The sequence below is a fragment of the Propithecus coquereli genome, unplaced genomic scaffold (assembly GCF_000956105.1).
Source record: "Propithecus coquereli isolate 6110/MARCELLA unplaced genomic scaffold, Pcoq_1.0 Scaffold536, whole genome shotgun sequence".
Taxonomy (NCBI): Eukaryota; Metazoa; Chordata; class Mammalia; order Primates; family Indriidae; genus Propithecus; species Propithecus coquereli.
Window position 1 is genome coordinate 1,519,951 of NW_012151241.1, and position 12,334 is coordinate 1,532,284.

Below are 12,334 nucleotides of genomic sequence, written 5' to 3' on the forward strand. Positions count from 1 at the left end.
TAAAAGACTGGATAGGAGATAGGATCACTAAAAATTACTATAAAAATTATTTCAGACAGCGTGGCTCCAATCAAGTGACCAAGCTGGGAACTTGCCTGGCCAAGGAGGCACTTGCCGAAGCCACCACCTGAATGTTAGGAGAATGAATAAGCAAAGGAATCAAAATTCCTCCACCATCTATGGTGCAAAATGACTGGTCTGGGACAGCTGCTGTCACCTGCCCCCACAGGGAATGGATTTCTTGGGTGGGCAACCTCTCTGGACATTAGTGAGATAGAGCTAACAAGCTTTCAGCATAGGTCACCTCAGCTCACTGAAAAGTTTCTAGAAATTGGACATGAGGCCGGGCGCGGTGGCTCACACCTGTAATCCTAGCACTCTGGGAGGCCGAGGCAGGTGGATTGTTTGAGTTCAGGAGTTCAAGACCAGCCTGAGCAAGAGCGAGACCCCGTCTCTACTAAAAAAAAAAATAGAAATTATCTGGACAACTAAAAATATGTAGAAAAAAAAAATTAGCCGGGCATGGTGGCACATGCCTGTTGTCCCAGCTACTCGGGAGGCTGAGGCAGTAGGATCGCTTGAGCCCAGGAGTTTGAGGTTGCTGTGAGCTAGGCTAACGCCACGGCACTCACTCTAGCCAGGGCAACAGAGTGAGACTCTGTCTCAAAAAAAAAAAAGAAATTGGACATGAATTTCCAAAGTAAAAGCTTTGACCCTCTCCCATCATTAGAAAAGAAACATTTGATGTCAATGGTGCAGAATGGAAATGGGGCCAAAGGACATTCCTCTAAAATGGGTTGGGGTGTACCCACTTTTCACACCTTTCCACAGAGCCATCATGAGATATTTAGAGGTGCTATTCATCACACACAAGGTAGCACTACCATCTGGGGAGAGCTCAGTTTCCCAACTGCTAACAAAATTTGATGAAGTTTGCAGAGAAACTAAAGTCAGCCTGCTTCATTCTGAATCATCCATAACAAGTGGGTGGGGCACAGCACTGGTCTCTAGCTGGAGTGCCGGGTGCATGATGGTAAAGATAAGGTCATTCACTAAATATTCTAGGGGTGCCTGGGCTTCCTGATCAATCTAAATAAGCTCAGTCTTAGCTATCTAGTGAAAGCAGATGAACCAAATCATGGTTATGGTGCCAGGCTACCTCTTCCAGAAAATGGCTCCGTGAGAGATGAAATCCATGCCACCTGGTGCAGTGGTTCATACCCGTAATCCCAGCACTTTGGGAAGCTGAGGCGGGAGGACTGCTCAAGGCCAGGAGTTCAAAACCAGCCTGAGCCAAATAGTGAGACCCCATCTCTACAAAAAATAAATAAAAATAGATGAAATCTGTGCCTATCTTCTATGGATTGCGTTCAGAGCTAGCAGTTCAGAGAGGAGGCACCAAGCCCAAGTAGCTTCTTCTCCTGATTGGTTCATCATGCCTTGGCTCTACCCACCCACAGCTCTGCCAGGCCTTGGCAGCTGAAGAAGGATAGAAAGAGAGCTGAGCTGTGCCAGGCCCAAGCAAATACCCATGAATCCCTATACCCAGTGAGCATCCCCCTTCCCAGATGATGGAACTGAAGGCAGGATCGATTGAAGGATTCCTGTATCCTAGTCACAAATCCTTGCCTCTAGAAGGAAGTCCCCTGCTCTCTTTAAAGAAGAGGGAAAAGGGCAGAGGAGTGGAGGAAAGATGTCAAGTCAGATAGGAGGCAGCATGTCGTAACACTTCTCTGCCAACAAGTGGTGCAGAGTTGGAAGAAATCTGGCCCAGTCCTCTTCATTTTACAGCCCAGAGAGCTGCAAAAATAGGGTGATTGAGCCGGGCATGGAACAAGTTTTCTAATTAATTCCAGGCATCCTTTCTTCTGTGCCACAGTAACAGCTCTCTGTTATGCTTTATCTCAGTGCTTGTGAGATAAAGTAACACTGCCCTTCAAGGAGAGGCAGAAATTCACAGTGCTGAAAAGCATGGACTCAGACGCCAGACCACTTGGGTAAGAATCTCAGCTCCAACTACCAGTTGAGTGATGGTAAGTTACTTAACCTCTTTGTGCCTCAGTTTCCTCAACTTTAAAATAGGGATAATAACAGTACCCATCTCAGAAGACTGTTATTATAATAGAACGAAATTATGTGTACAAAGTCCTTACAACAGTGCCCAGCACATAGGAATTGTGAGATATTGTTGTTATAAAGGAGCAACTGAGTCACTCAGGTCTTATCCTCCTAACCAACCATGTGCCTGGAATCTTTAGGTAGGAAAACTCATCCACCCTCATGCCCCACCCCCCACCCCCACCATGAATTATTTCTGGAGCACCTGTAACAGTTTCTGATTCTGCTCCCCTACAAGCCACTGAATACATGGACTCTTCCTGAGAAACAAAGGAGCCTTGTGGGGGCCCTCATGGTTTCCACCTCCTTCCCTCCCTTGTCCCCCCAGTGCTGCTCTCTGCCCTCCAGAAGACTGTGTTCCACTGACTCTCAGGTTTGCCATGTAGAGTGGGAAGTAATAACTGGCCCCACCGTGCCCTCCAGGGCCTTCCCAAGGAAGAAATCCAAGCAGTGTGCGGGCCCTGGGTAGACAGAAGATAAAGGGACTGGTTGTTCACTGGCTGTATTTTGATCAGGTTACTTTCTATGTTCTCCTTGACCTTGGTCAATATTCAGATCTGTAGGTATTGTGGGAGGAGAAGAGGCGTCCTGGGAGCACAGTCAGGCACTAACTCAAGGCCAAGAAGGCATTAGGAGTCTGGCCTTTGAGCTGGGTGCTCTGACCCCTAAAATATGTCCAAAGACCTATGCCAGTCTTTTCTCGCTGAACCTGGTGTTCCCAGGGGGGTCAAGGTGGGTTCACTTTTCTCCCCTGCCTGGCCTTTAAGCTGTTTCCTGTCCTGCTCTATGGAATCCCCTCTAACGGGATGAAATGCGTAGCACAGTGCCAATGTTCGCTATTAGTAACAATATCAATAACAACATTCACAGCCCCTTGTCGAGGACCCTTGGCAGTTGCCCTGGGCCATCCTAGGCCCTCATCCAATAGCTGATACGACTCCTCCGGAGCATCTTCTGGGGCCTCTTTTCCCGCAAGAGGGCCTGGACGTGCAGTCCAACCCCGACCGGCCGGGACAGGCTAAATTGGGAGCGCGATTGCAGCGGGAATGCGGCGCGAAAGCACCTGATCTCGAAGGCTGCCTGCTCCAGGGGCGCGCGGCCCCTCGCCGGCTTCCTCTCTCAGCACTGTGCTCCGAGTCTGGGAGTCTGAGTCTCCTCGGCCTACCCCGGAGGCGCGGAGGATAGGGAGGGAGAGTGCGCAGCCCGCACACACACGCCCGCTCACTTTTGCCGCTTTTCCAAGGCTGACGGACGCTCGGCGCGGAGTCGGGGGCGCTCGACTTTCCCGCCGCGGGAGACTGCGAGGCGGCTGTGGCCCCGGCCCCGCCCCAGGCCCAGGCCCCGCCCCCTCAGGTTGATGGCAGCGGCAGCTGGGACGCCAGCGGCGCCCGGCCCCGGAGAGCCGCAGGCGGCGGCCGCAGCGCGGAGCCCAACACCCGGGCCCCAGACGCCGCGGACACCCTGAGAGGCGGTTCCAGCGCCCGACGCCTTCCTCGGCCCTCGGCGCACCTCGGCCCCCTCCGCAGAGGAGTCGCAGCGTGAGCGTCCCTCCAGCCCTCAGGACCAGGTACGGCCCCCAGCCGGCAGCTACCGCAGCCAGCAGAGCAGTCAGGGTCCCTGGAGGGGGCAGAGGTCTGCGCCCCCTCCCCCCCGCGGGATTCGGCCTCGGGCGGGGCGGACTTGCTGTCTATATTTGGCCGGACAGCGGCCCGCGCGCCCGCAGGGCGCAGACACCTTGCCTTCCAAGAACGCAGTACCAGGGCAGGAGGCTGGAGGAGGGTGCGGGGAGGCCGGGCCTCAAGCCTGTGGCCGCAGCCGCAGCTTGAAGGACACACGGATGCCCGGGGCTGGGGTGGGGCAGGAGTCAGCGGCTGGGGCTTCGGGAGAGCTTGGTGTGTACCTTGGGGAAGAGGAGCATAGCGCAGGCCCTGGCTGGAGAAGAGGCACCTCACCCTCCCCACCCTCGCAAATCTGTCCCTGGCTAGCGGGGTGGGGCTGGAGGCGGGGGGAGTGTGGGACCCCAAACCCAGGAGAGTTAAGTAGGAAGAGGGCCCAGCCGAGGCAGGGGATCCAGAGGAGAAACCGGACGAACAGAGTATGATTGGCAAAAGCCAGAAGACCATAGTTAGGGCCTCTGGGAGAAGCCAGTGCAGAGAGGAGTGGAAGGAGGAGAGATCCACTTTACACTGTGCCCCCTCAACACCATGGGGGAAATTGATGAAAATAGTAGCGGAAAGGACTTGGCTTAGCTGACAGGAGGAACTTCTCCCTTGGCAAATTTTTAGACAAAAGCAAAACCCCATCTTACTGAGCTATGCCAGAGATGCAAGTTAAGGATCTTGAGGGGGCCGTAGTCCTTGCTTCATAATTGGTCTTGAGCTAAGATCCAATGGCCAATGCCTCTAATTGTGGACAGGGTGCCTCTGGGAGATACAGCCACTTCCGCGAAGAGATGATCATCAAATCTGGCAGCAGGAGGGCAGCCTCGAATTGAGGCTCCTCCCCAAAACATTCTTAACTTCCAGGAAGCTTTCAGACCCTGTTAGGTGCCACTATCCCCCCAGCCTGGGTCTGCATGAAGAAGTCAGGCACAAATCCCAGCCCCCCACATTAAACAGCATTTTACAATAGCAAAGAACTTTCTTATCCTTTGATCATCTTGAAGAAAGCTCCCTGCTTTTAGGACCATACTCTATATGGATGTATACCTGACTCCTGACCAGATAACCCTTCTCACCTGCCAACCCTTCACTCCTCATCCCTCCCACAGCTCACAGGACTGAGGACAAAAGGCATTTCTGCCCCCAGCCATGAGCAGGCGTGTGGTTCGGCAGAGCAAGTTCCGCCATGTGTTTGGGCAGGCGGCAAAGGCCGACCAGGCCTATGAGGACATCCGTGTGTCCAAGGTCACGTGGGACAGCTCCTTCTGTGCCGTCAATCCCAAATTCCTGGCTATTATCGTGGAGGCTGGAGGTGGGGGTTCCTTCATCGTCCTGCCTCTGGCCAAGGTGAGGGATGAGGGGAAGGAACCAAATGGGAGGACACTGGTAGGGGCCTCTGGGGAATCCTGATGGCAGTCTGCATTCTCACCTAGTTCCTTTCTTCAGTCAGGAGGGCAGATGGTGTGGACTGGCTGCTCCCTGTGCCCCGAGCCCTCAGGGATGGATGGGGAGGCTACCTCACCCCACCCTAAGCAACAGCACCCTGGCCTATGCCCACTACCTAGCCTGTCCACCTCTCCATACCCCACCCTGTTCCCAGCAGGAACCAGGAAGGGAGTCAGGTGATGGAGATGGTTGGGATGTAGCAGAGCCAAAGCCTGGCCAGGTTCTGTTGCCGTCCCTCCTAATGCCATTCCCCCTCATGTTTTGGGTGTGGAGATCCTCCCCCTAGCCCATGGTGACCATTTGATTAAATCACATCCCAGAGCAACACACTGAAGACAGGGTCAGGCTCTATCCAGAGTCCCTTTCTACTTCCCACTGTGGTTATTATAGTGAGGTGGAATGAGAGCGAAGAGAAGGGGGACATGACACATAAGGCCAAAACCCCCCATCCCCTAGGGATAGGGGCCAGGCAATGACTGCCACTTTTGCTGAGTAACCTCAAGGCCCTTGGCCATCTCCATACCCAGAATGACCACCCTAAGACATGACCTTGACCTGGATTCTGGCCCCTACATCTTGTTAAGGGAGGCCCCATCAGTGGCAGGGTCAAGAAGAGGCCTGACAATAGCCTGTGACTCACCCCAGACAATGCAGACACCATCCAGGGACTCCATCTCCAGGGCTCAAATTTCAGCTGGAGCTGCCTCCTCCCCCAGTATGACTGCCATTTCAATGCCACTTGGCCATCCGTCTCCCCTACTGCCCGGTCTGGACTAATGCCAGCCCCTGCAGAGGCCTCAGAGCCCCCACAAGCAGCCCCTAAAGATGGAAGATAGGTGGGTCCCCAGCTCCAGTTTGGGGATAGTAGGTACCAGGATTGCCTGCTGATGGTGGTTCCAAGGTGAAGGTGATTCACAAGGGAGAGAACTGACAGGGGAGGCTAGGAAAGGACTGTTGAGCACTGCACTATTACCTCCTCTCGACCTCTTCCACCAGGGCTTCCCACAGACATTCCAATTAGGGGTGCGGGCTCAAGAACAGCCTCCTCCAAGTAGGTGTGTTTGAAAGAGCACTGGACTGAGAGTTTGAGTCTAGGCTCTACCAGTATCTTTTTGTATATCCTTAGTTAAGTCGTCTTCCCTCTCTGTGTCAGCTTCCCTAATATGAAAGGATTACAACTCTGTCTGCCTTCAGCAAAGTGCAAGAAGTGGACTGGATGGGGGTAGAGGCACAGAGAGGGGTCTGCAAAGAGAAAATAGATGATAGAGAATTGAGATGTAAATAGACTGCTGCCACCCCAAAGCAACACGTGGGAGAGCAGCCCCACACCTCCCTCTCTGACCCCTCCAGACAGGGCGAGTGGATAAGAACTACCCACTGGTCACCGGGCACACTGCCCCTGTGCTGGATATTGACTGGTGCCCACACAATGACAACGTCATCGCCAGTGCCTCAGATGACACCACCATCATGGTAGGAGCCATTTGGGCAGGGGAGCAGGGAAGGCTGCCTCACCTGTGCTGGGGAAGGTGGTAAGGGAGGCACTGGGTCCTGGGTCCCTGCTTTGCCCAGCTCCCAGGCTATTTTTAGCTGCATGCCCACCCCCTCCCAGGATGCACTGCATGGGGCTAATTATAGCCATGGCCAAAGTGGGGCCTGAAGAGCAGTGGGACAGTGCTCTGAAGTCTCCCTGCTGGAATGAATGGGGAGATCTCTGGAGAGCTGGTAGTGCCCCCTCCTTGTTCACAGCGGCTTCTGCCCTAGGCATGCACCACCACATCTTGCCCTGTATTTGACGCTTACCACTAAAGATAGCCAGTAGAGTTAAGGGGAGGTAGGGGAGGAGCCGAAGGACAGGGCCAGCTCCTCATCCCACCCACCTGTGCCTGTTCCTCCTACCCAGGTGTGGCAGATTCCGGACTATACCCCTGTGCGCAATATTACGGAACCCATCATCACACTCGAGGGCCACTCCAAGCGTGTGGGCATCCTCTCCTGGCACCCTACTGCTAGGAACGTCCTACTCAGTGCAGGTCTGGGGGCCTAGGGAGGGGTCCCACATAGATGGGGGTGGCAGCAAAGACAGGGCCCAGGTGACCATGCCTGGCTATTCCGGGCAGGTGGTGACAATATGATCATCATCTGGAATGTGGGCACTGGGGAGGTGCTGCTGAGCCTGGACGACATGCACCCAGATGTCATCCACAGCGTCTGCTGGAACAGCAACGGTAGCCTGCTAGCCACCACCTGCAAAGACAAGACCTTGCGCATCATAGACCCCCGAAAAAGCCAAGTGGTGGCGGTGAGTGCCTGGCCTGGCCACTCCCCAGCAGCCCCTGCCCAGTGACCAGATGTCAGCACCCTGAACCCACAATTGTCAGAGCCCCTGGTCCCAGCTTTCACCTGTCCCATCCCTACTCCAGAGCCTAGATCCCTCCCCCAGTCTCTGCAACCACTGCTCTTGCCCTAAGTAAGCCCCCAGCCTGCAATTCTCTGCCCTGCTCCTGTTCCCTCCCTTGCATCTCAGAAGCTCAGAGAAGGGCTCCAGCTTTGGGATGGAGGAGGGGAGAAGCTGGAAACTCCATCCTCCCACCAGAACCTGCATGAAACCTGAGCTCCCGGACCCCTCTCGGCCGGCACCCAGCGCCATCTTCCAGGGTCTGGGGCCTGACACTGGCTCGAGGGCTGGCCCCTTCTCGCCCTTGTTGACCGCTGGGCGGGGAAAGGGGGCAACCCTCGAGCATTGCTTATTCCAGCCGGGTGCGCAGGGAGGGAGGCCGCCCTTGCCTCACCGGCCTCAATCTAACCTGGAGTGCGGGGTGCGCGGGGCGCGTGCATGTGTGCGTGGAGCACGCGCGGCGAGCGCGGCGGGGGCGAGCGCGGGCGCTCTAACCCACTAACCCCGCGAGCAGGAGCGAGCCCGGCCTCACGAGGGCGCCCGCCCGCTGCGGGCCGTCTTCACCGCAGACGGGAAGCTGCTCAGCACCGGCTTCAGCAGGACGAGTGAGCGGCAACTCGCGCTCTGGGACCCGGTAGGCCAGGCCGCCCCGGACGCGCTCGCTCGCTCGCTCCTTCGCAGGGTCAGCCGGGGCGCCCTCCCGGGCTGTGGCTAGCACCCAAGCGGAGCGGGGAGCTCCCGTTCGAGAAAAGCCTCGCTGCGAACCCGGGGAGCCAGCAGACATCCCCTGCTCTAGGGATCAGCCTTTGAACGCGCTTAAGGGTTCTGGATCTGCTGAGAGCTGCGCGCCTCCTGCTCTCTCCGGGCCCAGACGCTCCAGACCAGGGGCCAGCTATAGCCCCGCAGGAAGCTGAGTTCTCAGGCCCCCTTTTTCTCTCCCCTGCCTCCGCCCCCCACACCCAAGTCAGCAAGCTGGGTGCTCAGCCCTCCACGCTCCCCGGGGCAGGCAGCTGGGTGATGCCCCTCCCTGTCTCCCCCTCCCCCAGGAGAGGTTTGCAGCCCACGAGGGGATGAGGCCCATGCGGGCGGTCTTCACGCGCCAGGGTCATATCTTCACCACGGGCTTCACCCGCATGAGCCAGCGAGAGCTGGGCCTGTGGGACCCGGTAACGCAGTTGGAGGCTTGGGGTGTGTGCCCCGGGGACTGGCATCACGGGAGAGGGGCCAGGTGCCCCCCACCCTCAGGGCGTGCCCACCTGGACGGGACTGGAGGCTGTTGCCACTTCTGCAGCTCCTGCTATCCCCACACCCAGGCCTTTGCCCAGTTTTGCTACATCGCCTGAAGGAGCCTGCGCTGGCGCCCCCACCTGGTGATGCCGAGTCCCTGGGGGTGGTTTGCTGTGACTGCATGCGGCGGCGCAGGGGTTCATGAGTGCAGCGGGGGAGGAGTATGTATCCAAGGGAGGGGCCTGCAGCTCTGGGCACCCGAGTTTGGGGCGGACAGGAAGCATAAACGGGCTTCTGGGGGTCCCAAAGTAGCACAGGAGGGCGGGGCGGGGCTGGTCACGCCTCCTGTGCTCGGGCAGAACAACTTCGAGGAGCCAGTGGCACTGCAGGAGATGGACACAAGCAACGGGGTCCTACTGCCCTTTTACGATCCCGACTCCAGCATCGTCTACCTGTGTGGCAAGGTGCTCGCGGCCGGGCAGGGAGAACGGGGGATTGGATGGAGACGTGGAGGGCCCTGTCCGGGCGGGCCTCTGAACCGGTTGGTTTTGCAGGGCGACAGCAGCATTCGGTACTTCGAGATTACCGATGAGCCGCCTTTTGTGCACTACCTGAACACGTTCAGCAGCAAAGAGCCGCAGCGGGGCATGGGTTTCATGCCCAAGCGGGGGCTGGACGTCAGCAAGTGCGAGATCGCCCGGTCAGCAGCCTTGGCCCCTCCTGCACGCCTGCCTCTGTCCCCCACTCACGTCAGGTCTTAGCCACGGGGCTTCCCCTATAGTGCAATGATTTGGAAAAGGGGGGAGGAATCACACTGGCCTGTTTCAGTGCCCGCCCCACCGCTCACTAGCCGGACATTCTCTGAACTTCACTTTCCTCATCTGTAAACGATGAATACCTCCTCAGAGGTGTTCAACCACAGAACCGATAATGTAGTACGATGTGCGTGTTGGTCTCCAACCTCTGGTCCCAGACGAGAAGCTAAGAGCGTGGGAATGTGCGGGGGTGCTGAACCCTGCTCCCTTACAGGTTCTACAAGTTGCATGAAAGAAAGTGTGAACCCATCATCATGACTGTGCCTCGCAAGGTGAGGGGCCGGGAGAGAAAGGGATTGGGCCGGGCTCTGAGGCGAAGGGAGCGCAGCAGGCGGGCGCCCGTCTCACTCTGTCCCACCTGTCCACCCACCACCCCGCAGTCAGACCTGTTCCAGGACGATCTATACCCGGATACGCCGGGCCCAGAGCCGGCCCTAGAAGCGGACGAATGGTTATCGGGCCAGGATGCCGAACCCGTGCTCATTTCGCTGAGGGACGGCTACGTACCCCCCAAGCACCGCGAGCTCCGGGTCACCAAGCGCAACATCCTGGACGCGCGCCCGCCCTCGGGCCCCCGCCGCAGCCAGTCCGCCAGCGACGCCTCCTTGTCGGTAAGATCGGGCCCCGCTCCACTCAGGCCCAGTCTACACATCCCTCTACCGCCCCTGTCCCACACGGCCTCTGCTGTCCTCCGCGCCCCAGCAGCAGCACACCCTGGAGACGCTGCTCGAGGAGATCAAGGCCCTTCGCGAGCGGGTGCAGGCCCAGGAGCAGCGTATCACGGCTTTGGAGAATATGCTGTGCGAGCTAGTGGACGGCACGGACTAGCGCTGCGGGCGGGGCAAAGCTCCGCGCCAGGCAGGCGGAGCGGGGCGGGGCGCACAAGCTCGGCCCCGCCCCGGCCTGTGGACCCGGACTCCAGACCCCGCCTTCCTGGGTTGGGCCGGGGGCGGGGCTGGGACGGGAACTCCGCCCCTCTCGGGAGACCCGGACAAATGAAGCGTAGGGGAGCCCCGCGTCCGTCCGGCTGGGGCCGGGCTGCGCACCTAGTCCAGGACCCTGCTGGAGCTGGCCTGGGGAGGCCTAGGGTATCGGGGCCTCAGCAATGGTGCTGCACGGCGAGGTAGTGTTCCCTTTGTCCCCCGCCCAGGGCAGGGAAAGTGCTTAGTATTAGCGGGATGCTTAGGGGGATATTGGAAGCTTGAGCTTGACCTCAAAGGGGTGGCGCTTCTATGGGTCTCCCCATAATGACTGGGGAAAATGACGGCGCTTCTCCTAATCAGCTCACTCGATTCCACCATCCTGAGTGGTAAACCAGACAGGCGTCACCCCAGTTCTGCAGACACATACACAACCCGTTTGCTGCAGAGCCGGACCCACTGGCTGCGCCCACAGCGATCTATGGTAGCGGGCTCTCTTCCTTCTTCCCACCCGACCGGGGAGAGGGCGGCTTCCTCGCGGCAGCCCCCGCGGAGAAATCGCGGGAGAACTGACATGAGGAAGCAGGCTCACCACACACACACACACAGCCCCCAGCGCTCTGCTGTGGCCTTGACTCTGTGAGGAAATCAAGTCGTACCGAATGAAACATTCAACAAAGTGCTCAGTCTGTGCCTCCTGCATGGGTGGGGGTGCGGGGACGAGACCCCCCAGCCTCTGCAGATGCTACCCTAGCCTCCTGGGGAACCTGGCAATGAAGCCCTGGGCTCAGGCACCACCAGGCAGCCTCATACCCTACAGCCCTCCCCACACTGAGGTTCAGAAGGACCCCCAACCCGCACCGTGGGCGTTCCTCCCCAGTAAAGTCAGGTAGGAAAAGCCTCTGTTTGAAGCCTCTTTTATTTGTGCCTCAGAATCAGTCTGGTGCCCCTGGCATCAGGAAAGGGGGTGGGAGGAACAGTTTCTCTTTGTTATTCTTTTCTTCCGTCCCTTTTTGTGTCCCTTCTGAGCCTCACTGGCTGAGCTGGGAAGGCCAGTCCGAGATAGGCCCAGGACAAGGGTGTGCGGTGGGCCCCTGCCCCTGGCGGGGTCTGTGCTTCTCTGGGTGGGTGAGGTGGGGCAGGGGAGAGCCGGGGATTAGCACCATTGGATAAAGGGTTTAAGAATCAGCCCGTGTGGGGGCCAGTGGGACGCACAACCACGGAGGGCTAGCAGCAGCTGGTGGGAAGGGGTGGGTGGTGGTGCAGGGCCCTGGACTACCCTTTTGTATCCAGTCTGGTATCGGGTCTAGTGCTTACTCCAGCCCAATATGCCCCCGACTCTCCAAGGCACCATAAGGGAGTCAGGTCTTGCCCAGGCCAAGGGGCCACCTTAGACACACTCCCTGATCGCAAAAAAAACATGCCTTGGAGATGGGACTCCAACTTCTGGCTGCCCAAGGAGAAGCTGGGACCACCCTGAGACCCAGGACGGATGTGGGGGCTGGGGGAGCCGGGCACCCCGCTAAGTGCACTTGACGCTGAAATGCCGGGGTGGGGGAGAGGCCGGGCCCTTGACGTGCTGGTTTGTGTCCAGGACAAAGCAGCAACGCAGCACGCGGGGAGCTCAGCTGCCCCCCAGGGGTGAAGAGCAGAGATGCAGAGTCTTCAGGGGCAGTGTCCTTGAGTGGGATCAGTAAGGAAAAAGGAGGACCGACCAGAAGGAGCAAGAGATGGGGACAATGCTCCTCC

The 12,334-nt window shown here is 58.0% G+C and overlaps 1 protein-coding gene across 1 annotated transcript; it reads left to right on the plus strand.

Moving 5' to 3' along the window:
- Positions 1-3,661: 3,661 nt before the first annotated feature.
- On the plus strand, positions 3,662-11,488 carry CORO6 (coronin 6). Its single transcript, XM_012657300.1, has 11 exons — positions 3,662-3,685; positions 4,889-5,126; positions 6,576-6,698; positions 7,129-7,258; positions 7,346-7,527; positions 8,670-8,789; positions 9,210-9,314; positions 9,405-9,550; positions 9,880-9,937; positions 10,046-10,276; positions 10,368-11,488. The coding sequence occupies exons 2-11, from the start codon at positions 4,929-4,931 to the stop codon at positions 10,491-10,493; spliced, it is 1,419 nt and encodes a 472-aa protein (XP_012512754.1). The 5' UTR covers positions 3,662-3,685; positions 4,889-4,928; the 3' UTR covers positions 10,494-11,488.
- The last annotated feature ends 846 nt before the right edge of the window (positions 11,489-12,334 follow it).

Excerpts from the sequence above, each read along its gene's own strand:
- CORO6 (XM_012657300.1), top strand. The coding sequence starts at position 4,929 with ATGAGCAGGCGTGTGGTTCGGCAGAGCAAGTTCCGCCATGTGTTTGGG. Across the intron at positions 6,699-7,128 it reads CAGATGACACCACCATCATG|GTGTGGCAGATTCCGGACTA; the intron begins GTAGGAGCCATT and ends CCTCCTACCCAG. Across the intron at positions 9,315-9,404 it reads TCGTCTACCTGTGTGGCAAG|GGCGACAGCAGCATTCGGTA; the intron begins GTGCTCGCGGCC and ends TTGGTTTTGCAG.